The sequence below is a fragment of the Cyprinodon tularosa genome, unplaced genomic scaffold, assembly GCF_016077235.1.
Source record: "Cyprinodon tularosa strain WSP-4 unplaced genomic scaffold, ASM1607723v1 ctg81, whole genome shotgun sequence".
NCBI lineage: Eukaryota > Metazoa > Chordata > Actinopteri > Cyprinodontiformes > Cyprinodontidae > Cyprinodon > Cyprinodon tularosa.
The window spans coordinates 1,221,876-1,247,010 of NW_024039574.1; the positions used below are offsets into that span (position 1 = coordinate 1,221,876).

At 37.7% G+C, this 25,135-nt stretch overlaps 1 protein-coding gene across 9 annotated transcripts in view; it reads right to left on the bottom strand.

The window, feature by feature from the left end:
* The window catches only part of lrba (LPS responsive beige-like anchor protein), a 260,811-nt gene that overhangs the window by 61,663 nt on the left and 174,013 nt on the right, over window positions 1–25,135 (bottom strand). For all 9 annotated transcript variants that reach the window (XM_038271819.1, XM_038271823.1, XM_038271825.1 and 6 more), the window contains 4 exons: window positions 14,250–14,367; window positions 14,005–14,107; window positions 12,174–12,289; window positions 11,942–12,054 (listed from right to left, as the gene is read on the bottom strand). In XM_038271819.1, coding sequence (XP_038127747.1) covers window positions 11,942–12,054; window positions 12,174–12,289; window positions 14,005–14,107; window positions 14,250–14,367 — 450 coding nt within the window. The remainder of the gene's footprint in view (window positions 1–11,941; window positions 12,055–12,173; window positions 12,290–14,004; window positions 14,108–14,249; window positions 14,368–25,135) is intronic.

The following is a 25,135-nucleotide window of genomic DNA, read 5'->3' on the forward strand; positions in this document are numbered from 1 at the left end:
GTTTAAATAAGGAAGACTCTAGTATCGGTAAGGTAGTTGAAAAGTTAAACAGATGGAATGAAAGTCCAGAGATGTTAGAGGATGTCAAAAATATCATGAGAGAGTAAGATTCTTTACAGCTAACATGAAGGATGAACATATTATAGCAAAGAACATATAACACTTACCACTCGAGCAAGCAGCTGGCTGGCTCAAGTGGTAAGTCACCCGTCACCTGTTTTGCATACAGGAAGCCTGGGTTCATATCCCAGCTGGACGTAAAGATCTACCAGTGTGGGTCCTTAGGCAAGACCCTTTACGCTAATGCCTGCTTTGGAGAGTAGCGGCCTAGTGGTTAGGGTACTGGGCTTGGAATCCTGAGGTTCTAAGTTTAAGCCCCACTCCCACGGACTGCCACTCTGGGGACCCTGAGCAAAACCATTAACGCCCCACACGGCTCCCCGGGAGCCGCACAATGGCAGCCCACTGCTCCCCAAGGGGATTGTTTATATGCAGAGCGTTAATTTTGTTGCTCTTTATTTGTGACAGTGTAATGACAATGAAACCCTGGAATCTTTTTTAAATTCTGCAATTCTTTCAACAACCACAGTGGGATATGTTGGATTTAGAAATGCCATCTCTTAAAGACGGATGTTTATGTGAGGCAAGCCAAACCAGATATAACCAGATGCTAAAAAGCTTTGAAAATGAAAGCTTAAAACTCATGTTGCTTTCCTGATTGTAGTAAATAGCTCTAACAGTAACCTCTACTACTAATATAAATAACTGACCAATCCTCGACAACAGATCTAAGAAAAAAATTGTATAAAAGATTTTATGATATGATGCTATATTGTAGTTTTTAAAGAGAAACTGGGGCAAATCAAATAAAGATCCTCAGATTTAAATGATAAATACCAAAGAAATCAACCACCAAACTAGGAGCTACCCCCCCCCCCATCAATCAGGACTCTATAACCCCCAGTGAAACACTTATTTCATCTGCATCAACTTCCATCAATTGATGCCAAGAATTATTCTTTAAAACATGTCAATAAACGCAAAAATTTTACAATGAGAGCTCAATGCTTTTTATTGTAAAGAAAACCCCCTCTTTTTCAGAACAATCAGTAGCATCCTGGGGGATTTTAAACATCCATTACCCAGTGAAGCTCTGCTTATAAAATGACAAAAAGTCTGCCCTGTGGAAATATAATGGGTTACCAATGACTGGAGCATCACTCATACTTTGAGTCTTAAATCATATGAACCTCCGCAAGTGTTTATGTACAACATCCCATAAAAAGAGCGAAAATTGTGTGGAGGCCCAGCGGGACAAGCACACAAGGCATCCTTGTGCTAGATCAATACACTATTAGCTGATCTGACTGAGAGGAGCACATTATAGCACAAAGGTACAGAGATCACTCATTAAGTCTACCATAGTGCTATCTGTGTGTACATGTAGACTACATACTAGATAAAATGGCCTTTTAATTGTTTCCTGGTCTTCTTTGAAAGCTATAAAAAGAAAGGTTTTATCTTTGTTGAAGCAACTATTGCTGCAACGACAGCTGGTGTGTCTCTTCCAGCTTTGCAATTTTATGCATTCTCCTCTTCAAAATAGCCAATCAGCTAAATTTGATGGAAAGAAATCTGTAAACATCAACCCGCTTACCAAATATTCCCAGTTTAATCTATGTCTTAATAATTCAGTTGTAGGTTTGGCTCCATGTTTGGAGGCATTGTCCTGCTACAGGGTAAACCTCCATCCTGGTCTCAGGTTTTTAACAGCCTCCAAATGTAAAAAAACAACCCAGTCTCATGGGAAAATGTACCCCCACTACGTTGGTCCACACTGCAAAACGTAGTGGAGGTACATTAATGGCCATTTTTTTGTGGTACTGTTACGTTTCTTCTACCTATACGCTTTCTATTGTTTTACGTCATAGTCACGTGACTTTCAAGATTCCAGCTGGGAGAAGAAAAAAAAATAAATATATGGCCGACATTCGCTCATTTTTTTGTGGAAAGATTAATAACTTGAGTTTGTTTTTGCATTAAAATGAGTTTTGATTACATTTCTAGTGAGAAATGTATAGTTTGTTACCAGAATATTTACTCAGGGAATGTACATATTCACTTGCTTGTTCGTTTCTTGCAAAGATTTTTCAAGATAATGTGAAACTGTAACATTTTGGTATAAACATGGCTGAGATTTCTCTAACTTTTAGTGGGAAAATCAATAATTTCAATCAGTTTCTGCATTTAAATGGGTTTTTGATTACATTTATAGCGAGAAGTGTAGGGTTTATTTACATAATATTTACTTAGTGAACATACATAATCACCCGCTTGCTATTTTTTGCTACGTTTTTCGGATCTCGTCGGAATTATGTGAAATTGCAACGTTTTGGCTGCTACCCATCGCCTAGCATTTAGCTGCCGCCCCGATTCAACATTGAATTCTTTGTGATTTAACTCCATCTGACGGATCAAACCCTCGCCACTGCGGCGTTGCGTCTGAGGTTGATTTTCAGATCAATGCATTACGTCGTGGCATACGGGAGAAACTAATTAAACTAGTTAAAAAAAGGATCATGGTTTAAGATCGGATGTGTTTTATTTGGAAATCTACCGGATCCTTTGTGCATTTCACTTCCTGTTTGGTGCGATCTCATTGATGGGTTTTGACCAGATTTTGACCAAAGAGGAACTAAAAAAAAAAAAAAAACAATTTAAATACACAACCAGCATATCTGGAATCAATGACAGAGAGCATACATAATCAACCCCTTGCTAGTTTTTGCTACGTTTTTCGGATCTCGTCAGGATTATGTGAAATTGCAACGTTTTGGCTGCTACCCATCTCCTAGCATTTAGCTGCCGCCCCGATTCAACATTGAATTCTTTGTGATTTAACTCCATCTGACGGATCAAACCCTCGCCACTGCGTGCGTTGCGTCTGAGGTTGATTTTCAGATCAATGCATTACGTCGTGGCATATGGGAGAAACTAATTAAACTAGTTTAAAAAAAGGATCATGGGTTAAGATCGGATGTGTTTTATTTGGAAATCTACCGGATCCTTTGTGCATTTCACTTCCTGTTTGGTGCGATCTCATTGATGGGTTTTGACCAGATTTTGACCAAAGAGGAACTAAAAAAAACAAAAAACAATTTAAATACACAACCAGCATATCTGGAATCAGTGACAGAGAGCGACTGGGACCAGAAGTTTATTAATTTCTCCCCACTGATTTCCATTCAAAATGTTTTCGATCCCACCGTGCTCTAGGGAAGGGGCGGGCATACCGCCACCTACTGTTACTGAGTGTGTAGCAACATTGTTTTACATCTATTAAATTCTATTTTTAAATTTTGTATTCTGAAGATAAATAAATAATGCTTTCCTTAATCTATAAATATCTTTTATATTTCCTTTATTTCCCAATAATCCTTTAAGACTCCATTCTTGGCCTGTCCTCTTTTCAATTTCTTCCTTTCAGGTTCATATGTTTTGCAGTTCATCAATACATCTGCATTTTCTATCTCTCCACATCCTTCACATTTATCATTATTTTTCCTCCCTATTAAGTATAAATTGTCATTTAAATAAGTATGACCTACTCTTAATCTGATCATTATTATTTCTTCCCTTCGGTTTCTCTCATTAATATTTCTATTTAATACTGACTTTTGTACTTTATATAACCTTCCTTTTTATCTTCATTCCACCTTTTTTTTTGCCATTTTTCAATTTCTTTCCTCTTAATAAATGATTTTCCTTCCCCTTTCCCTAAAGGAATTGTAATTGTTATTTGTCTACTTTTCATTCCACCTAACTTTCCATTAATTAGCTTGAAAACAGCACTTTGTAGGCACCCAGTTTCTCTAACAATGGCCCTTTTTGGGTTACCCTCCATGCATTGGGTGTCAGTTCAGTGGCAGTTCCAGAACATTTTCTTAGGGTTGACCAGGCAGCACAATAATGTGCATGTGGCCAAAAAGTAATAGGGATCAAATTCGGTTCAGAGTCAAGCTATTGGGATCAGGCATCAGGTTCAATTTGCATATTTTCTTAGCCAAAACAAGGATTTGTTGGGCTACTGTAATTTTGAATTGAAAAACGTCCTGAATGGGAAGTCTTCAAACTTGAAAAACAAAGTCCAAAGTTTTTTTTTTTTTTTTTGGAATGATTATGACCTGGATGTTTAAGAATCTTCACCAGCTTATCAGGGAAATGAATGCCCACAATGTCTATATTCTCCAAAAGAGAATAACAGAACAGACCTTCATGAGGCCCTTGTTAAAGCTATGCACATATTTATGCATCTATGCTCATCAAATAACTTTCTGGTTCGACGCAACATTTACATTAAATGGGTTGAGAGGTTGTTCTTTACCAGTAAATACATAAAAGATTCCCAGATGACTGCCGATACAAACTCTCCTCTATAAAACCTAAAACTAATTCTTATAAGAGAGTAAAATCTGTATTAGTCTTCATTAAATGTAGCATATTGTTGTAAATAATCGATTGCTTTATTTTTGGTGTCAGCTTTTGGTCAATATGCTAACCTTAAAAGGTCAAAGTGGGAAAATGTAGTAGTAGTAGACAAATTAGCAATTAGAGGAGGCAATAACAATTACAATTCCTTTAGGGAAAGGGAAAGGAAAATCATTTATTAAGAGGAAAGACATTGAAAAATGGCAAAAAAAAAAGGTGGAATGAAGATAAAAAGGAAGAAGGTTATATAAAGTACAAAAGTCAGTATTAAATAGAAATATTAATGAGAGAAACCGAAGGGAAGAAATAATAATGATCAGATTAAGAGTAGGTCATACTTATTTAAATGACAATTTATACTTAATAGGGAGGAAAAATAATGATAAATGTGAAGGATGTGGAGAGATAGAAAATGCAGATGTATTGATGAACTGCAAAACATATGAACCTGAAAGGAAGAAATTGAAAAGAGGACAGGCCAAGAATGGAGTCTTAAAGGATTATTGGGAAATAAAGGAAATATAAAAGATATTTATAGATTAAGGAAAGCATTATTTATTTATCTTCAGAATACAAAATAAAAAAATAGAATTTAATAGATGTAAAACAATGTTGCTACACACTCATGAACAGTAGGTGGCGGTATGCCCGCCCCTTCCCTAGAGCACGGTGGGATCGAAAACATTTTGAATGGAAATCAGTGGGGAGAAATTAATAAACTTCTGGTCCCAGTCGCTCTCTGTCACTGATTCCAGATATGCTGGTTGTGTATTTAAATTGTTTTTTATTTATTTTTTGTTCCTCTTTGGTCAAAATCGGGTCAAAACCCATCAATGAGATCGCACCAAACAGGAAGTGAAATGCACAAAGGATCCGGTAGATTTCCAAATAAAACACATCCGATCTTAACCCATGATCCTTTTTTTTTACTAGTTTAATTAGTTTCTCCCGTATGCCACGACGTAATGCATTGATCTGAAAATCAACCTGAGACGCAACGCCGCAGTGGCGAGGGTTTGATCCGTCAGATGGAGTTAAATCACAAAGAATTCAATGTTGAATCGGGGCGGCAGCTAAATGCTAGGCGATGGGTAGCAGCCTAAACGTTGCAATTTCACATAATCCTGACGAGATCCGAAATACCGTAGCAAAAACTAGCAAGCGAGTGATTATGTATGTTCACTAAGGAAATATTATGTAAATAAACCCTACACTTCTCGCTATAAATGTAATCAAAAACCCATTTAAATGCAGAAACTGATTGAAATTATTGATTTTCCCACTAAAAGTTAGAGAAATCTCAGCCATGTTTATACCAAAATGTTACAGTTTCACATTATCTTGAAAAATCTTTGCAAGAAACGAACAAGCAAGTGAACATGTACATTCCCTGAGTAAATATTCTGGTAACAAACTATACATTTCTCACTAGAAATGTAATCAAAACTCATTTTAATGCAAAAACAAACTCAAGTCATTAATCTTTCCACAAAAAATGAGCGAATGTCGGCCATATATTTATTTTTTTTTCTTCTCCCAGCTGGAATCTTGAAAGTCACGTGACTATGACGTAAAACAATAGAAAGCGTATAGGTAGAAGAAACGTAACAGTACCACAAAAAAATGGCCATTAATGTACCTCCACTACGTTTTGCAGTGTGGACCAACGTAGTGGGGGTACATTTTCCCATGAGACTGGGTTGAAAAAACACACTGGTTGAAACCAAGCTATCACGGTTTCTTTAAAACATGCAAGCTCTGACTAGAGGTCTGCCAATAGACCACCTGACTTGTAAGATTGGTTGTTCTTTCTTTAGCTTTGCTAAGGAGTAGGTATGAGCAGAGATGAGCCAGAAACGGTACTGAAAGAGCAGTAGGAAAGCTTTAAAAAATTGCTGGAGTGGCCAATGGATCCAGTGGTAAAGGTGAACGGAGGTCTTAGATGTTTAAAGCTGAGGATACGGTTTTAAGACCTACCTCTCTTTTTGAAAAATTGTGATGATCTATGGAGAGATGTGTAACATTCGCAGTCAGCAGTAGGTGCTTATTGTGGCTACAATGTTATCTCTGGGGTTGGTGTTTGATGTCAGGGTGAGGGTAAAGTTTATGATAAGAAACTCCTCGGGGTCGAAAAAGCTCTGGAAGACGGGAAATAAATTCTGTGTGGCCTCTGGCGACGGCGAGTGTGTGGCGCACACATGGATTCATGGCAATTTGGCTTCTCAATGTCACTGGAAGATTCGCAGATGACCCGTTTCTTCAAGAGACAACCACCGAGGTGACATACTGTAGGAGGAGGGTAGGAGATGCAGGAGGGGGAGTAAACAGTGAAGCAAGGGGGAGTAAGGAACAGCAAATGGGAAACAAAGGTTTGGGAAAAAAACAAAAGAAATGTGGAGGAGAATGGTTCACAGATGCATACACCAAACGAAAATACCTGAAGGTCACAGAGCAATGTCTAGCAAAAATTGCAAGTGATCGTGGGTGCAGAAAAGCATGATGGGGGATGGAGGAGAAAGGCTGTATAGCTTTGTTTGCCCTTTTCCAAACAGCGCAGTCTGACACGGTCCAGTAGTCATACACTGATATCACACACGTCAACAACATGAATAAAACAGATGTAATAAAGATTGGCTCTGTTCCCTCCCTTCCTTCTCTCTCATCTGCTGTTCTTCTCTTGAAGAAGAAAGGAGTGACAGGGCTGCAAATGATGATGTTCTCCTATAACACACTCTCCTCCTCTTTTTCGTGCTTTCTGCTTGTCTCTCCGTTTCTCCTCCTTTAACCTAACTCCCCTTCAGTCACAAACTCCCTGGGGCTGTGAGGCTTCACCGAGTTTGGATGCTGAGCTGTCTAAACTTTGCTGCAATGCAAACGGGGAAGAGCGGGAAGCCAGAATGAGCTAAGACAGAAGAGGAGGAGGGGATGACTATGGTGAATGCCTACTTGTGTTCCTGAAAGTCATATTTACATCTACTGCACAACTTTAAAGGAGATAAAAAAAAAAGATAAAATTACAGAGGTTACTAAAGATAGAGGGATTTAAAAAATAAGCAATATGAAGCATAAGTCGCATATCCAACATCAAGCCTGAAAGACAAACCGATGATTGCTAAATAGGAACAAAAATATGATCATTTGTATTTCGATTACTAAGAGCAAGTCATCACACACTAATATTTCTATCTCATTTTGATCTAAATTTGTTAAAGTTAATAAAGCCTGATGAATTTCACTAGAAGATGTCTTTCCAATGTATTTTTATGCTAATCTTAAAATATCGCATTAGAAGAGTTGATGAAAATCAACTTTATACATTTTGAATTAAAAGTTTTAAGTGGTTTTTGAGCTTTTAAAAATAAGGTTAAACGTCCATAAGAGGTAATGGAAACACATCTGTCGAATAACTTCTGATGTATAATCTTGACCTCACATGACTGATCAGCGTCTCATTGGAATCCCATTTCTATCTCCACGTCTCCAGATGGCATGTAACATCACTAATAAGGGAATGGCTTCTTGTATGGCTATCGAGCAACTTACTTATATTGTCAGATGAAAGGGAGTATATTTTATAAGAATCATGGTCCTCATTGGCTAAATTTCTTAAAGACTATGAAGAAAAGTGGAAGAATGATGCAGTTTGCTATGTTTTTCGTGTGTGTTTTCTTCGTCTGTTTTAATTTTTTATCTTGTTTTTCATTCTTTTTCCATCTATTTCATACTTATATTTGTTAATTTTGGGGATTAAGTTGTTAAATGTAAATATTATGTTGAATGTACTACTGCCACTTTTTCTGTGTTGCAAAAAAATTTATAAATATAAAAATTTTCATAATATTTGCCCTTCAACTGGAGGGTTGTCCATTCCAGCCCCACCTCTGCTTTCAGTGTTGATGTATCCTTGGTCAAGACACTTTACCTGCATTGCCTCCTGATGGTGGTAGGAGGGACTGGTGGCGCCAGAACCACTCTCCTGACTGCAACACATTTATTAAAACCCTCCTCGATTACTGATGTACATTCAGTGTTAGCTTTCTATCTTTATTTCCTGTTTATTGCAGCCAAGTATAATGTAAACACAAGATGAAATTCGTTTTTCATCTCATCAGTTACTCACTTAAACAAAATCATTTCTAATTCACATTTTTGTTCTTTATTGTATTCAACTTCTTTTTCTAATATTTTGAAAGTTCAGTCAAAATTTGCATTATATTTGGATGGAAAAACAGCTAATGGGTACTGTAAACTAAATTACAGTCCTGCATCATATCCCTGATCACACTGGAGTTTGTTACATATAATACAATCAGTTAAAAGTGTGCATTATATTTATATGCAAGTTCAATGTATTATTTCTGTTTTGACTTTTGTTGTGAGCAGCTGCATTTCCTCATATTGGATTCCACTCCCCTCATCACACATATTTCAATTAAATAACACTGGCTTAAAACTTCAGCTTTGCAGATGTTACCCTTTTTGACGATGTCTGGAATCACCTGCAGCTGCATTTCCCTGCTCAGGTAATATCTAGAGATTTTTTAAATAGTAGTTTGAAATGTTTCCCACCTAAGAACCAACAGGCTATCTGTTTTTGTGAACTTTAAAGTAAATTATTTTAGCTAGCTTTGAAAATATAAAAGTTCAGTTATTTTATAAACATTATGCCATTATTATAAAGCTTAAAAGGAAGTGTTGTAGAGAAAATACTCCTTTTCTAGCTGAATCTAAGCTGACTCAGCCTGTATTTTACTGCCCTTTATTAGCGAATTAGGGAGTGTTTGAAATTATGTTTTTGATGGACATAGATGTAGAACACATTTTTAGCATGTTAACTTCATTTACTTTAATTGATTAACTTTTAAAATGTGATACCAGCCATAATAAAAACTTAAAACTAATTAACAAATTAAAACCACTAAGCATTTTATTTCTACTAGCAAATGTGTACAAAAAGGCAGATCAAAAGTCTGCTGAATGATTCCAGTTTGTATTTCTACTGAATAAAACATCTGCAGTCCATTCTTTATTTCCATCAATCGTTTTTAGTAAAGGCTACGAATTCTTAGATATTTAAACTTAAAGAGCCTCGTTGGGCAACATCAAATAGTTGACTTTTCAAAATATACTCAGTAGGAAACTAAAATTTCATCACAAGTTTCACTTCTTATCTCAATGTAGGCGAGTCCTTGCAGGATCGACCACTTTGTTGCATCTCTAAATTATAGGCGGCTGCTAACAGAAACATTGGGGCTTAAAAATGACGAAGCTAAGAAGCATCTCCCCAGACCTTTCCAGAGTCCATTAACCAATGCACTTTTTTCCCTTTATGGCTGATTTATGCCATCATTTTAGTTGTAGGATCTTGACAGAACTTCAATCTTCTCACTCCAAATCCGATCCGCTGTCCTCCCACTGAGCCTGCGTAATACAACCTGGAGAATTGGCAAGCTGTTGCTTATATCCCGACTATCTGCCTGTGTGGGTGTGGAATGAATGGGTGTAAAAGTGAAGTAGTTCATGCAACTAAATAACCTCATGTCTGCATTCAACATGGAGATCTTAGGAGCACTTATAGCTGCAGGAGTCTGTATTTATGAGGAAGGTAGCTTCTGAGGGCAGATTTAACTGTTTTAAACTCATTAACTTGATGCCTGGTGCTACCAGGGAGTACTACGGTACTTCACTTCCTGGTGTTCTGTAAAAGGTCAAAGCCTAAATATTTAAATTATCAAGACTTTTGGCTGAATTGACTTTAAATATCAGGTTTTGAAATTTGCAATGACAGCATTTAATCGGAGCAGCAGCCAATATGCAAACCAAATAATCTAAATACAAATTTCATCTTTACCTTTTCTAGGAAATAAAACTTTTAAAAAAGCAGGAAAAGATACTACAATGGTTCTGTATACTTAATAAAATATAGTGCTTTTTTTTTTTACTTTTTTCTGCTTTAATAATTTTTAAAGACATATAATAATGACAATAATAATAATAAATCTATTTACCAATAGATCATTATTAGTTATGACTGGCTTGATATAGAGAAGAAAAACGTCTGGAGAAAAACAAAGTATGACAACCAGCTGACTGGTCCATACAAGTAATTATAAGTAGTGTTGCACCAATGCCATTTTTTTTGGCCACGATACCAATACCCGATACCTGGCTGTGCAATATCGGCCGATACCGATACCATACCAATATCATCTGTCTGAAATAAATGTGTGTGTATATAGATGAAGAACTGCATACTACTTGGATGTAAAATAATTGCCATCACAGCTTTGCCAAGCTGCTGCCTACCTTTGTAAAGCAGGAAAAAGACCAAAACAAAGTGAATCCAGTAGAACATTTTATTGCCTACCTGGAATGGGTGACAATAGTTGAATAAACTTTTGGCTCTCAAAATGGTATTGGTGCCCTATTTGTCAGTACTCGCCCATACCGTTACCACCATTTTAGTGCAGTATTACTTATAGTGCAACATTACTTATTATCCCCCAAACGTAGCACATTCCTAGGAAAATCCAATACATTGAGCACATATATACAGTATATAAATAAGGCAGTAAATATAGTGTGTGTATAAATAATAGCAAGAAGTAGAGCAGGGAAGCATAGATCACATTAACCTATAATAATATCAGATAGTAATCAGAAATGTAATTTACCACTAGAACTTTAACCACTGCAAAGAAAAATACAGGCATTTCTTATTAAAATTTGAAATGTTTTGTCCTAACAATCAACTTTCCATGGATATGTAGTAATAGAACTGGATTCAGAACGGAGGTGGTGTCACACAGCATGCTGTGAGACATATACAGGAATATTTGGAGCTATACAGGGTTGAGCATAGATAATTGTGGTCAAAAATCAGAATCTTTTCTTCTAATACCAACTCAGGCCTTTCTGAAAGAAGTTGTTTCTGTCTATCAACTGAAATGTGGAGAAGATTACTTCAACTGAAATCAAATAAAATGAGGCATCGCCCAAGTGTGTAGAGCCCTTTTATAGAAAAACAGCGTGTATAAAGTATATATGGCCCCAACTGCTCTTTAAAACTTTGAGTGTGAATTTATGGCAGATTTTACCTTAAGCGGTCCTATTTTACACAAAGATCCAGAAAATAGCACAGACCGTAACGAATGATGGACAGAGGGAGCTGTTTATCAGTGGGTTAGAATAATGGTCTGTAACTGGAGATATTTCCCATACCTTCTATTTTTCCATACTTATCTAGATGAAACCATTATGAATCCTGAACTCTGTTAAATTCTAAAGACTGAAATCATAGACTGGAGGTAATTCAGGGTAAAAAGAGTAATCCGTTAAATGTAAGCTGAATTTAACATTGCAGTAAACAAGCACTGATAAGACAATAGACTGATAGTAGGAAATAGATTAACATCAAGAAATACTTCAACTGATAAACCCAAAAGCATCTCACCTTGGACAGATCTCTGTAGTTGCTGGGAAGAGTAAGGTCCAGTTCTGGTGACTCATAGTTTGTGAGAATCCAGGGGAAGACTGGGTACTGGTTAAGATCATTATAGGTACGACCTGCAGACAAAGAAGCAAGGAAGTGACACAAATGCAACTTCAGCCATCAAACCCAGGCTATGACTTAGCACACCCTCCTGTCCTCAGTCTGGCACAGAGGTGTTTGGTGTTGTCCTCACCAGAGATAGTGTTCAGAAACATCAGGTACTCAAAGTTGGATATCTCACGGCGTTGCCATCGCTGTGTCATATTGGATGTCTTGAAGAGCTGCTTGGGTGTGGCCAGAGAGATGCGTCTACAGAGTTAAAACGGATAAAAAGTTTAGAGGCAGACATTTCTGACAGTGGCGAGAAATAAAAAGAAGCACTACAAAGTCAGCAGAAAAATATTGAGCTACATTACTTCTTCCTGCTCATTAAGAAGACAAATGAACTATAAATATAAGCTGAATACATACAACCAAGACCCGGAGCATGATGAATGCTGCGGGGCAAAAACAAATGACCCCAAATCCAATTAAAACAAAGGAAAATGACGGAATTAATCAACGTCAGAGTCAGTGATTATGGCCATTTAAAACCTTAAAAAAGTACATTTTCAAATGTTAATACAGAAAACCAAAATCTTCATAAAATAATGTCTAAATTGAAATTAAAAAGGACCATAGCTGGGATTTTTTTCGATGACAGTTTATTTATGAAAAGGACCTGTATAGTGTAAAAAACTGATAACATGATACTGGTTGTGTTTAAAAGGGCTTTTTTTTTTAACACAGTGGCATAGTCGCAGATACATCATCAGCTCTGTTCAGACGTGATCCAGCCTTTAAACTTCTTGGATTGATGAGGCTGACAAACATAACCTCACACCTCAATTCAGTTTTACACAAACACACTTACACACTCTCCTGCTCTTAACTAAACAACTACAGAAACCTTTTCTGATTGGACAATTTTACTGACAACAAAGGAAAGGCTTAATAAGGACTTAAAAAGAAAAAAAATATATTTTTGCAAAATAGTGTTTAAAAATAGATTTATGACTGTCTACAAAGCTCAGAAAATAAATTGCAATTACTTCTTTACAGCATATTTGAACATTTTATAAATTTAAAAGCTTTTGTTTAATTTTCCAGAGTTTAGACATACAGGTACTGTATGTAGACAAAATAAAGAAGGATAATCATGTTGTATGACTTTCAAATTCAAACACCAGTAGCTAACTCTGTAACATAAAATGTCTATTTAAAACAGGACAGCATCCTGGTAGTGTAATATTTGCTTTTTTTTTTTTTGGTCACTTTGTTTGTAGATAAAGCTCCTCTGTTGGCACAGGAGTTAGTTAAAAAAAGTTAGCACCTAATTGTGAAATTAAAGAAAAAAACGAGATCCAACGTGAAAGTATGCAAAATAAATTATAATTCCAAGAGGAATTAAAGTCAAATATTGCAGAATACATAATGAATCCTGCCGTTCAGGGAAGCAGAGGTTAAAACTGCATTTAGATGTCAATGCAGTTGATGGATGTGAGAGTTATCCTCCTGGTTAATACTGACACTAGTGACTGAAATGCTATTCTTAGTCTACAGAATAAGTACAAATGACTTCATAAGTAGACAGACTGACTGATTGATTCATTCATAGCTCAGATTCACTTTGGGTCTCATCAACAAGACATTTAGAAGGCCTAGACATGAAGGCTAAGAATGAGTGTTGGTGTTTTCCTTTTTAACTTGACGTAATGCAGGGGTGTACGTTTTTATCTGACTCTTGTCCCACGCCTGATTCAAACGGCTTAACTTCCTCATTAGCAGCATTCAAGCTTTGCTAATGAGCTCATCCTGGACCCAGGTGTGTTGAAGCAGATGCACATCTAAAAGTTGCTTGAGGATTTGAGTTTGAGAGCCCTGACTTTAAGGGTATATTTCAAGCTTTTTGCCAGAAAAAATGTTTTGAATGCAGATTCACAAGATTTAATAAAAAAAAAAAAAAAATTTCGTAAAGGTCTAACCGGGTCTGAGGTAGGCCAAAGTTCGTGCCCACTCCAACACGAGGAAGGCTGTGGACCACCTTCTTTACTGTAGCTGCATCTGGGAAGTTGAACATGACGGCCGCTGCACAAGAACAAACATGTATATCAGCAAAATAGATAGAAATCCACACATTAGAAGAATTATCCATTTTAATAAGAAATTCTGCGCTGAAATACTCAATAAAATGAGGCTGATTTTCTGAAACTGTCTTGTTGTGTCATACTTCTGTTTGCCATGAACACTTCCAGAGCAGTGTTCTGCAGCAGGTAGCGTCTGGAGAAGACAGCACGGATCTCTGTGAACAGCCATTTTCCATGAAGACCTTCTGTGTAGGACAAAACCTGAGAAAACAGAAGAATAAAACACATTTTAATTAGGTCATTTGTTCCCAAAGCTTACTTGATTCTTTTCTTAAGATTATAAAAGCTAAAAGTTTACTATAAATGGGAAAGTATTAATTATAAAGTATTATTCAAATAATTAAAATGAATTAGAAATAAAAAAAAGACACAAAGCAGATTATTGTAGAAAAAGAAATGGAAGAAAAGGAGACTAATGCACGGTCTGCTCATTTCTCACAGTGATGGCACAAGAGCCTGTACACACGATTGATGCTTTTTATTGATCAGCTTCAATGAAAAAGAGATCCTTTTAGCTGGAGAATGGGCGCTGGTTAGCTAGAAGGAGTCAACATGGTGTTTAGTCCACTAAAAGGTCATCTATCCTGATCCAAGTGTGGCATGAACATGCAACAAGTTTTATATTAAACATCTGATGATATAGTTTTGAGTATTTCCACACTGGTAACAGACAGAGGTCAAATAATATCATGTAACTGAGCTCCAAACAGAAGTGCTTGGATGAATTTGGTTTAATCTGTCCCTGTGGAGACTGTAGCGCTGTCAGAGGGACTTGTTCTGATGACTGTCATAGATCCCGACAGACTCACAGCTTTGTGATTCGTGCTCCGACTAATGCAGCATTTAGATATACTCCCAGCCTGCTTGGCACGGCTTTGTTAGCCGGGTTTTTATTTAACCCTCTGCTCTCACTTTTAACCATGTCTCTTTGACAAGGCTGCATGCAGGGATGGTACTCAAAAGGTAAAAGGAAACGACCAGGGTTGTCAGAGAAAGGGTTAGGGGAGGGTTATTATTCAGAAATATTTAAATATGAGCTGCCAAGTAGAGCTCAGAGCTGAGTTAAAGAGCTCATTAAACAGAAGGGACAGCAGAGGGGACCAGCTGAGACCCTTAACAGAGGACAGCATCTCTCCTGGCTTCTCTCAGAGGAGTAAGAGCCGCCTGCATCACGGACTGGCTTCAAAGTCTCTGGAGTTCAATTAAATACGGATTAGTAGCTTGAAGCTAGTTGGTACTGCTTCCTTTCACTGATGACCCATCTTCAAATGTCTGAACAACAGGATGACTGGCTCAGCTTTAAACTCAAATTGATGTTTGTAAATCCTAGAAAAAGTGTTTAAAAAAAACAACAAGTAAAATAAGTTAAAAGTTGCAATGAAAGAAAAAGGATTTAAACTTTGGAAAAACAAAATAACATATTGTACAAAATAATAATATTTATAAATATTGTGATCATATAGAATAAATACACATGGGACATAGCCAACAAATGTTGCAAATCTCTGTGCACACAAGAACTAATCTGATCTCTTAGTACTTCCTCTCCATTTGTTGTTCTGATAATCAAATTTCAGTCTTTAGCGAGTGAACATAATATAACCTTTCACCTCTAGCCGGGAGTGACTAAATTATTTCATCCCCTGAATTCACTTAAGATCTCACACTGGATGTCAAGTAGACACCCGGCATTGAACTGATGAAGCTGCCATCCCCGATCCTTCAAAGATATGACAGAAGCCTCGGCAGCCAGACGTCATATTTTTCTCCAGGACCATGAATCCACGGCATCGCTGTAAATAGCACTCTATGTTCCAAAGATCATTGTCCCTCTCCTTTGCAGATGAAAAAGCAGGGTGGGTGACAGTGGGCTTGACAAACTACCTGACCTGTAATGCTTTTGCTGTTCCGACCACGTCTGGACAAATTACCATGGTGTGGAGGTTATTGTCTGAGGTGGAATTATGGCCATTTTGGTATCCTCTTGGATAAATTGTAATGGGGCAAATGATCCACTTTAAATCAAAAAGATAGCAATGTTACAGTGCCATAGAAGAGAGACTGGGCCCACATGTGTATGCAGATACTCTTTATTAAAAACACACTACTGGCGGAAATCAGATACTGTGCAAAATAAAAAAGATTTCCTTCCTTTTGACATTAAATTTAACTAAAAACTCACTATAGAACAGATAGTGGCCTAAATTTGCTTTATTTTGCTAAATTTTTCAATCATGAGATAATATATTTCAAGCTTCTTCTAACTCAAGAAGATGGTAGCTTCATAAGCATCACATGGATCCCCACCTATAGAGGTTTGAAGGGATTACCTAAAATACACCATTTCCTTGTGTGACAATATAAAAAAAATCCAGACTAATCAAGAAATTTGGTCTGGGTACACTTTCCAGATGCCAAAGGTGCCACATCATCTGTTCAAACAGTAACACACATGTCTAAATACCACAGTAATGTCCAGGCCTCATGTTGGTTAGGAAGGAGACCAGAGAGTCACCATCCCATCTATAAAGTATGGGAGTGGTGGCATCATGGTGTAGAAATGTCAAACTGCAATGGAGATTTTTTTGTGCATCACTAGATTAGTTGTTTGTAATTCAAAATATATTAAAGGCATTAAATAGGGATGGGAATCGAAAACCGGTTCCTGTTCAGAACTGGTTCCGTGTGTTCCAATTCCATGGCACCGCTTGGCAGCTCGCTTAACGATTCTCTTAACGATTCCAGGCAGCACCAGAGCCTAGTGCTGGGCAGCACGACTTACATCACGTTTTCTACGCAAGTTACGCACACGGCATTCAGTAAGCAAGTACAACATGACCAGGCGGAAGTCTAGAAAAGCAAAACAGAAGCAGTCAAAGCGATCGAAAGTTTGGCTTCATTTTAAGGAAGAGAAAGTTGGCAACATGGTGCTTTGCAATCATTGCAAAATGGCAATTACATCCATGGGAGGAAATGCATCCAACATGCAGAAACACCTGCACACTCAACATGGCATACATTTTAATGAATGCCGTGTTTTTGATGCTTCCGGACAGAAGCTAAAGTTACGACCAGCATGGAAGGCAGCTCTGCTGATAAGTAGCTAGTTTTCTATCACTGGCTGTACTTAATGTGGTTCCTAGTAAATCATATGCCATTTCTGGAAATAAACCAATTTCCTACCTCTCTTTGGGGCTTATTGAGGGAGTGTGGCTTTCTCGTTAATCTAGCCCTTCATTGCTAGCATGTTTAATTACGAAACATGCTATGAAGTTGCTCCGCAGTTCAGGGAGCGAGAGAAAGGTGACGCTGGTTTATCTAAATCAGGGGGAGATGAGTTTATTTCCCGAAATTGTACAGTAATGCTATTTCATTAAACGGATGCCTTCTCCATTAGATTTAAATGACTGTGACGAGACGGGTAGCCTGGCTGGCTCAGAGGCTGGCAGCTCCCGTTCACTGCCTTCTGTTTTTGCCGAGGAAGGCAGAAATAGAATGTCCCAGGTGAAGGTAGACGAATGTCACCGTGCACTTACCAAGTTCGTTTCACAGAATCGAGAATCGGGCAGAGCCTAAAAGGTTTAAATAAATCTGTATAAATATGATATGGTAGCCTACTACCTCTGGCTCACTTAGGCTGGGCATATACCATATGATATTTTCAATATTTGTACTCAGCTACAGCTCAAACTGTACAACAAAACTGCAGGGTTTAAAACTTAACAGACTCAGCGCCGAGAGATGGCGCTGGTTGGATTCGTCAATCTGGAAGAACTCCCTTGTTTGCACATGCACCGTGCATGAGGATTTGGTAAGTTGGCTCGTAGCTCCACTTCAACAGCAGGATTTACTCACAAACACCTCACGAGCACAGACTGAATTTTAAAAATATTTGATTTTCTCCCAACCTTACAATTCCTAATCGGTAGATGGCTGTGACAGGCTAATCGCCTCAATACCCCTTGTATACTACACAGTGCAGGACGCACAATGAGCCCGATCAAATAAATTCTCGTAAGACTGGAAAATCGTCCCGAAAAGAGCAAAAAAAAAAACTTGTAGCCTGTCCTTACACAAGTCCTGCCAAAAAGAATGTACCAAAATTAAGCAAACCTCTGTGGAAGCATGTGAAAGAACACCAAGAACAATTGACCCAAATCATAGCGTTTCATAGGCCAATGCAACCATACTAAGTAATTGTGTGTAAATTCTATATTTGAAGAAAGGTACAACACAACACAAGGTAAAATATTCGTACAATTAAAAAAGGATTGTGAACATGAATAGCTATAACTATGTATAAAAAGCACAAGTAGTAAAATAACATTTGCCAGCAGCTTTTACACAAGTCCAGTATGAAACAAGAATGTATTGATGTTTTATCTCAAGTGGAACAGTATCCATGGATTCGGGTTTCACACATCCCAAGATCAATTTAAAGCGTCATGCAAGAGAACACAGCCAAAGAGAAAACAAAGGAACCAGCCTCGATTGCGAGGCTCTCTCTCTCGGCTCTCCCTCCTCTTAACCTGTTTGTGTGGCGGGCTTTCCTCATTTTCTGAAGCACTGTCGTTTGTCTCTGTCAGACGCCCAAAGATCGCAGAATGAGGAGGGACGTATGAAGAGGGGCCTGGTGACTGTGGCTGAGATGTGTAACCACGTGCGCAAACACACACACAAAAAAAGCCAACAAAAAAAACGCCACCACTGAATCTCTGTGCCTCTCCATCAGCCCTTCCTTTTCAAACCAACTCCTGATTTCCGAGCAAGGCATCTTTAGAAACACGCCAATTGGAGGAATAATACTACATAAATTCAATTTACTCAAAACAGAATCAGATTAAGGCATAAGGGGAATAACGGCGCAGCTATCAGAAACATGGTTTAAGATAAATGAGCCTCTCATCTGCCTTTGCTGCTGTGAAGGCTGAGTGTGCACATGGTTTCAGGCTGATAAGAACATTCGGTTAGAGAGAAGAGAACCCTTTGCCAGATACCAATGATGCTTATTTGTCATAAGCAGGAAAAAAAGGGAAAAGAAATGCTTACAATTCCTCATAAACGGAGTTTGATGAATGGCATATTGCATATTTGCACGTTGTGTTTAATGTGCTGTGCATCCTTGGAAGAAAAAAGAGGTGATTGAAGTTCAATTTGTTGCCTGTTATTAAGTATTTCCGCATGGCTGCTTCAGTTAAAGGATAATGGATGAGGGATTTATTATTACCTTTTGGTCAAATGAAGTGGTGTGGGAGATAAGGTGATGAAATTAATGAGCGGGAGGAAGAGAGGTGATCCATCAACATCAGAATAGACGCAGGACAAGCAAAATGAGAAGAACTTGATAGAATTCATCAGAAAAAAAACTTCCTATCACTCTATAGAATACTCTAAGGAACAACTTGCATTTATCCATTACAAAATGTAAGATCTAATAGAGTGCACTTCTTATGCAAATGCTATATCCTAATAAATGTAGCTATTTGTGGAATGCAATTCAGAAACTGAAACGTATGCTGTATTGGCAAAAACTATACAGAATCATACAATAACTTCATTATGGCTTCAAAGAGGAAGCCTGCCGAAGTGACAGTTGTCCAGTAAAGATCATTCCTAAAGATGTTTGGCTGTTCACAGAGGCCTAATTTCAAGAAAACTATTGGGAAGTCAGGGAAAGGAAAACAAAAAAGCACTTAATGAAGCAAAGCTCATTCATAAAGAGTGGAGATTGACAAAGAGTGGACTACAGCTACTAAAGACCAACAGACAAATGCTAGAACTGTCAAGTATCCCTGTGTGAAACCACACTTAAACCACAGACACCGGAATTTCTTTTTCTAGAATAATGGACTGGGCTGTTGCTCATTGGATCAAAGTTTTCTTTTTATATGAAAATCTAAAAAGCTTTTTATTTTGAAATGAAGGCCTGAGGTTTGATGCTAGAGTGGAAAAGTACAAAAAGTGGCTTGCTTTTCCAGTGTGAAGTTTCCACAGTCTGTGATTATGTTGGCTGCTGTGTTGTAGCAAATACAAATTTAGTACTGTCCTCCATCAAGACAGTTTAGAGCACTTCAGACTTCTTGCTGTGTATGAACTTTATACAGTAGATTTTGTTTTAAAGGCATTCTAGCGATACTGCCACCTATTGTGAAAACACAGAACTGCAGCACTCCTCTGCTTGTTCTTGTAGCTCGCACTTGTTCTTAAGTTTTTTTTTTACTTTTTTTTTTACCTCACCCAGAGTTTGCATTGGTGTCTGAGTTGAGCTGAATGCTGGTCACTTTTGAGTTTCTAAAAAATCAATCTTAAATATGTCGCTTTGATCGTTTGCTAAGTCGGACCCATTTAACATGGATGCTCTTGATGTCAAAACCGCCAAACAACGCAGGAACTTCTGACCCAAAGTAAATTTAAGAAAATGGACTACAGGCTCATAGATGCATCGGCTCTGAACTAGTGAGGTTTCAGTCTGCTCATCAAATGATGTTTTAGTTCTAAAGGGTCAAATAAAAACTTTATTTTAAAGACATTTTTCAGTAAAAACTTAAATAATAACAGATAATGTAATTCAATTACCACAATGTTTCACTGGCCAGCAAACTTTTTCAGCCTAAAGAGAGAATCTACAGAGTGCTGTGGAGAAAAACTGAATCTTTTCTTACCGTCCCTCTTTTTGCATTAGCAGTAGGCTTTCATTAACTGTTACGTAGCATCCAAGGGAACAGAAAAAAAGGGCTAAACTTAATCACTGCAACTGAGCTGTTTATATAGCATAAAGGATAATATTTGATTTACTGAACTTGATAAACAAACGCGTATCAACATAATTTCCTGAAATCCATCTGAACACAGGATGAAATATAACAATTAGGCAGCAGTCTCTATTCACATTTGCATAGACCAAAGCCGGGAATAATGTATATCTAAAATTGAGTGTGACCTCCCCACCCTGAGTGATTGTTTCTCACTTGACTGACCCCAGAGTGAAGCTTCTGCCATAACACTTTTACTACGACAGCAAATGAGAGACAAGGCTGAAATTTAACTGCCCTCAATAGCTTTTCAATCTATAAACTGTAAGGCTCTTCTCTGCGCATCCTCAAAACCTCTCCTCCCTCCCTCCCTCCCTCATATCCCCCAACCTCATCTGCTCTACACTAGTAAACGGAGCCCTGTCACCCCCCATCAGTAAACGAGTTCATCGGACTAATGAGCAAGCAAAAGGACCCCGGCGCACTAACAAGGGTCTGTTGGCTGCCTGAGCTTCTGGACCAATCAGGACCCTCATCACCACTGACACAAAGTCTCCTCAAGCCCTCTGGAGCCAATTAAGATGGATTTTGCTTTCGAAATTGAGTGACAGCAAAAATAGAAAAAATAAAACCACAAAGAAAACAGGGGAAAGGAGGGAGAATGAACAAAGAGGTATAAAGATTCAATGACACCTTTCATTTTAAAGAATTCAGGAAAGTCAAGGGTGGATGTTTCAGTCAAAGGTCATTACAGGTACAAATGGTACGTCTCTTGGAGGCATGAAATACACAAATGGGTAACAATGCCAAAAAGAAAGCATTTGACTAAGGAGGGGAAGCCACATGATTTCACCTTTCCAGTCACTCTCACTGTCAAGCTTAACCTCACATACCCCAGAAATGTTATATTTAAAGTAAAATGGCTGCATTACAGAAAAATGATTGGATTACTAGGTAATAAAAAAAAAAAAATACATATATATATATATATATATATATATATATTATAATCTGTTACTTTAAAAAGCATTTAACACTAAAATAAAATGTGTTTATGCATCCATGTTATACATTGTGTTTTAAATTTAAAAATATGAAAAAATAAAATAAAATAATTCCATTTTAAAATCTAAAGTGTTTTTTGAAGTAGACAACCATCATTCAGTTTGGTATATAGACAATTTCCTGATTCACATATTTTATTAAACACATGAACTGACCATTTCTTGTTTTGTTTTTATACCTTTCTTTTTTATGGCTTAATGAGAGCAGTGGGCTTTAGGCTGACCTGCAAGGCTTTAAACCTGGTTTTGAATGGTGACAAAGCCATTCTGAAGCACATATCAAGCTGCTCATTTTGAGCCTGGGTCGATATTTATTTTTGATTATGTTCATGTTGGAGAATCCTGCTTCCCAGCAGTAGGTTGAGCCAAACATACTCAAAATGTGCAGGATTATCTTTGAGCATGCCATTTCACTTTTCTTTAACCAGTTCACCGCAGTTCTTTTAGCAGTCCACACTTTTTCTTATTGTCTTCTCCTTCTTTCCCACCACCTGCCTTTCCACAGGTTTGCCTTCTGTGTCAAAGTGCAGTCTGGACCAGGAAGCTGCGGAGGGCTTTACCATATAAACAGAAGAAGAGACGCAAGTAAAATTAGACACTGCTGTCCGCCAACATGCGGTAATTTATAAATGTTTTAAATCAGGTTGGGTCTGCATTACCCAGCAGGTGGGTCCGGATCCGGACCCCGGTCCGCTAATCCGTGATCTCTGCTTGAAAATAATGTAAAACTATAAACTGTTAAGATTTTGCCCTTTTATTGCTTTGAACATAATTTAAAGCATTCCATTTTAAATTACGGTTGAGCTAAATCTACTGTATTTAATGTAAAATCACAGCCAAAGTAGTATTTTCCATACATTCCCAGTAGGTTAGAATTACTAAGATTTAAGTAAATCATCTGCTGACCTTAAATTTGAAACGACACTTAAAGTCTTCCTTCTATACAAGCAAACTGGGTATTTGTATAAGTTCAATAGGTACACTTTAAGTGTCAGGGGGGCTTAGAGCGATCTAACAGTTTATATATGTGAAAGACGGCACAATACAAAAGACTGAATATTGGACACTCAGTCAACATGTTCGCAAGCAGCTCAGTCAATTTGCTTTGACTGGTGATTGATGGTCCCAGTTGTTCTGCCATCATGTAACTAATTCAAGATGTAATCACTGCACACGTATAAAGCTCTATTTGCCTTAAGGGAAGTAAAACAAACTACAAGGTCAAACTACAAATAAGTAAATAAACCTGACTAAGAAGCTGTGCTGGAGTGTGAGTGAAGTAAAGCAAAATAAACAAGCTCAGCTTGCAGCAAGTGCAGAGTTAGGAAGCCCAAAGGCCTCAAGTACTGAGCCTGAAACTTCACCCAGCAGGGTTCGCACTGCCTGAAAGAAAGTCGTCTTTGAAAAGATCTTTGAGGCCACTTAGCCTAAATTTAGCCTAATAAGGATTAAAACCCTTTTCTGACTCTTTTCACTGTTTGCCAACAGGTTAGCCTTTTTTCCTTCCCTATTTATGGCAGCTTATCCCCTTTTGAAGTGGGGACAAAAAAAGGTCTTGTGTGGATTTAGGAAAACGCTGCAGTGATTTGGGGGGTTAATTGGTAGAGAAGTAGGGTTCAGTGCATTCAAGCATTCAACCAGTTTCAGCAGTAAAAGTCTTAAAGTTATTCTGAAATATTACATATAAATGTGGCAAGGAACAACTAATGATGGCATAGCATCAATTTATGTGGGTAGCATCTTCTGTCATGCATTCTAATAAAGACAAAAGCCTGTAAGAAAAATGAAACATTAGCACCCAGCTTTCAAATTAATGTATCTTTTAAATGTCTTTTAGATCTTGGAGACAGTCAGGAAGCTCACAGGGAAAAACTACATTAATGAGTATAAAAGCAGCATAGCAAACAGGAGGTGCCTATCTCCATTTTCCAGTGTGAGTTATACTAAAAAGAGTAAACTTATAAACAATAGTAAACATATAATTCTGGGAGCGAACATAATGAACATCTATTACCAAAAATTAAACGCTTTTATGTTGTGATTACAGTTAAATCAGCGTGCATCTTAGAATCTCGTCTCTAAGGTGTTTACGGCATTGCTGGGAATACACAAATATGGTGCACCTAAAACTCAAAAACATCCTTTAATTTACTAAATACATCAAACACTAGCAGATAACAGAAAGGGGAAAAGCCATGTATATGCTTTTCACTCATATTTAGAGAATTAGAGAGACAGCCAAGAGTTTCCACTGTGGCATTGAGGTTGTCTAAGACTCACTGCCATTGGTCCTCTGCAGTCCTATAAGCTACCATAGCAAACATCCAACAGGTTAAAATCGCTGACCGGTTCCTATCACATTCTCCCCGCTTTCCCTACCTTTTACATTTTGTCATTTAGTGATGGATAGGCTTTTCTAGAGTTGGTGCGGGGCTTTGCTAAAGTAAATTCTTCTCTAATCCTACTATTGTCACCAGCTTAAGTGGGTGTGGGGTGAATAGTACACCCTTCTTGAAGAACTCTGGGCCGGGTGTCCAAACTTAAAGCAAAAAAAAGGTTTGAGTAACAGAGATGATAGAGAGGCCTCTGAAACACGATCAAATCAAGCTTTACATATGCTAGAAAACATGATGTTTATCTACCACAAGTTTTTTTTCAAACTAAATACATTTGAGCAGAAAATGCCTTTTTTAAATCTTCCTCAATAAGTAATATTATACAAGAAAGCAGATTATTATTTTTTTTTCTTTAACAAGAGAAATGTTAATTAAACGAGAGGCTTAGTGGATAAAAATGGTGATCTGAACCTAAGAAGATAAATACTTTCTCTTTCTTAAGGCTCTGTCTATATTCTAAACCTCTCCTTTGCTAATCAGATGTGGAACATTTAAGAGAGAAGGTGATCTCTAATATAAGTGACTGAGTTGTCCGTCCTCTGTAGGGTAGCTGGGCTCAGCCGGAGAGATGTGCTGAGAAAGCCCAGATCTGGGAGGAGCATGGATTAGAGCCGCTTCTCCTCCGCATTGAAAGAAATCAATTGAGTTTGTTTAGGCATCAGATCAGAATGCCTCTTTGGTGCCTCACATAGGAGGTTTTTATGCACATCTTAGTCCCTTCAGACCTGGCAATGCTATGGAATACTTAAATATGCAA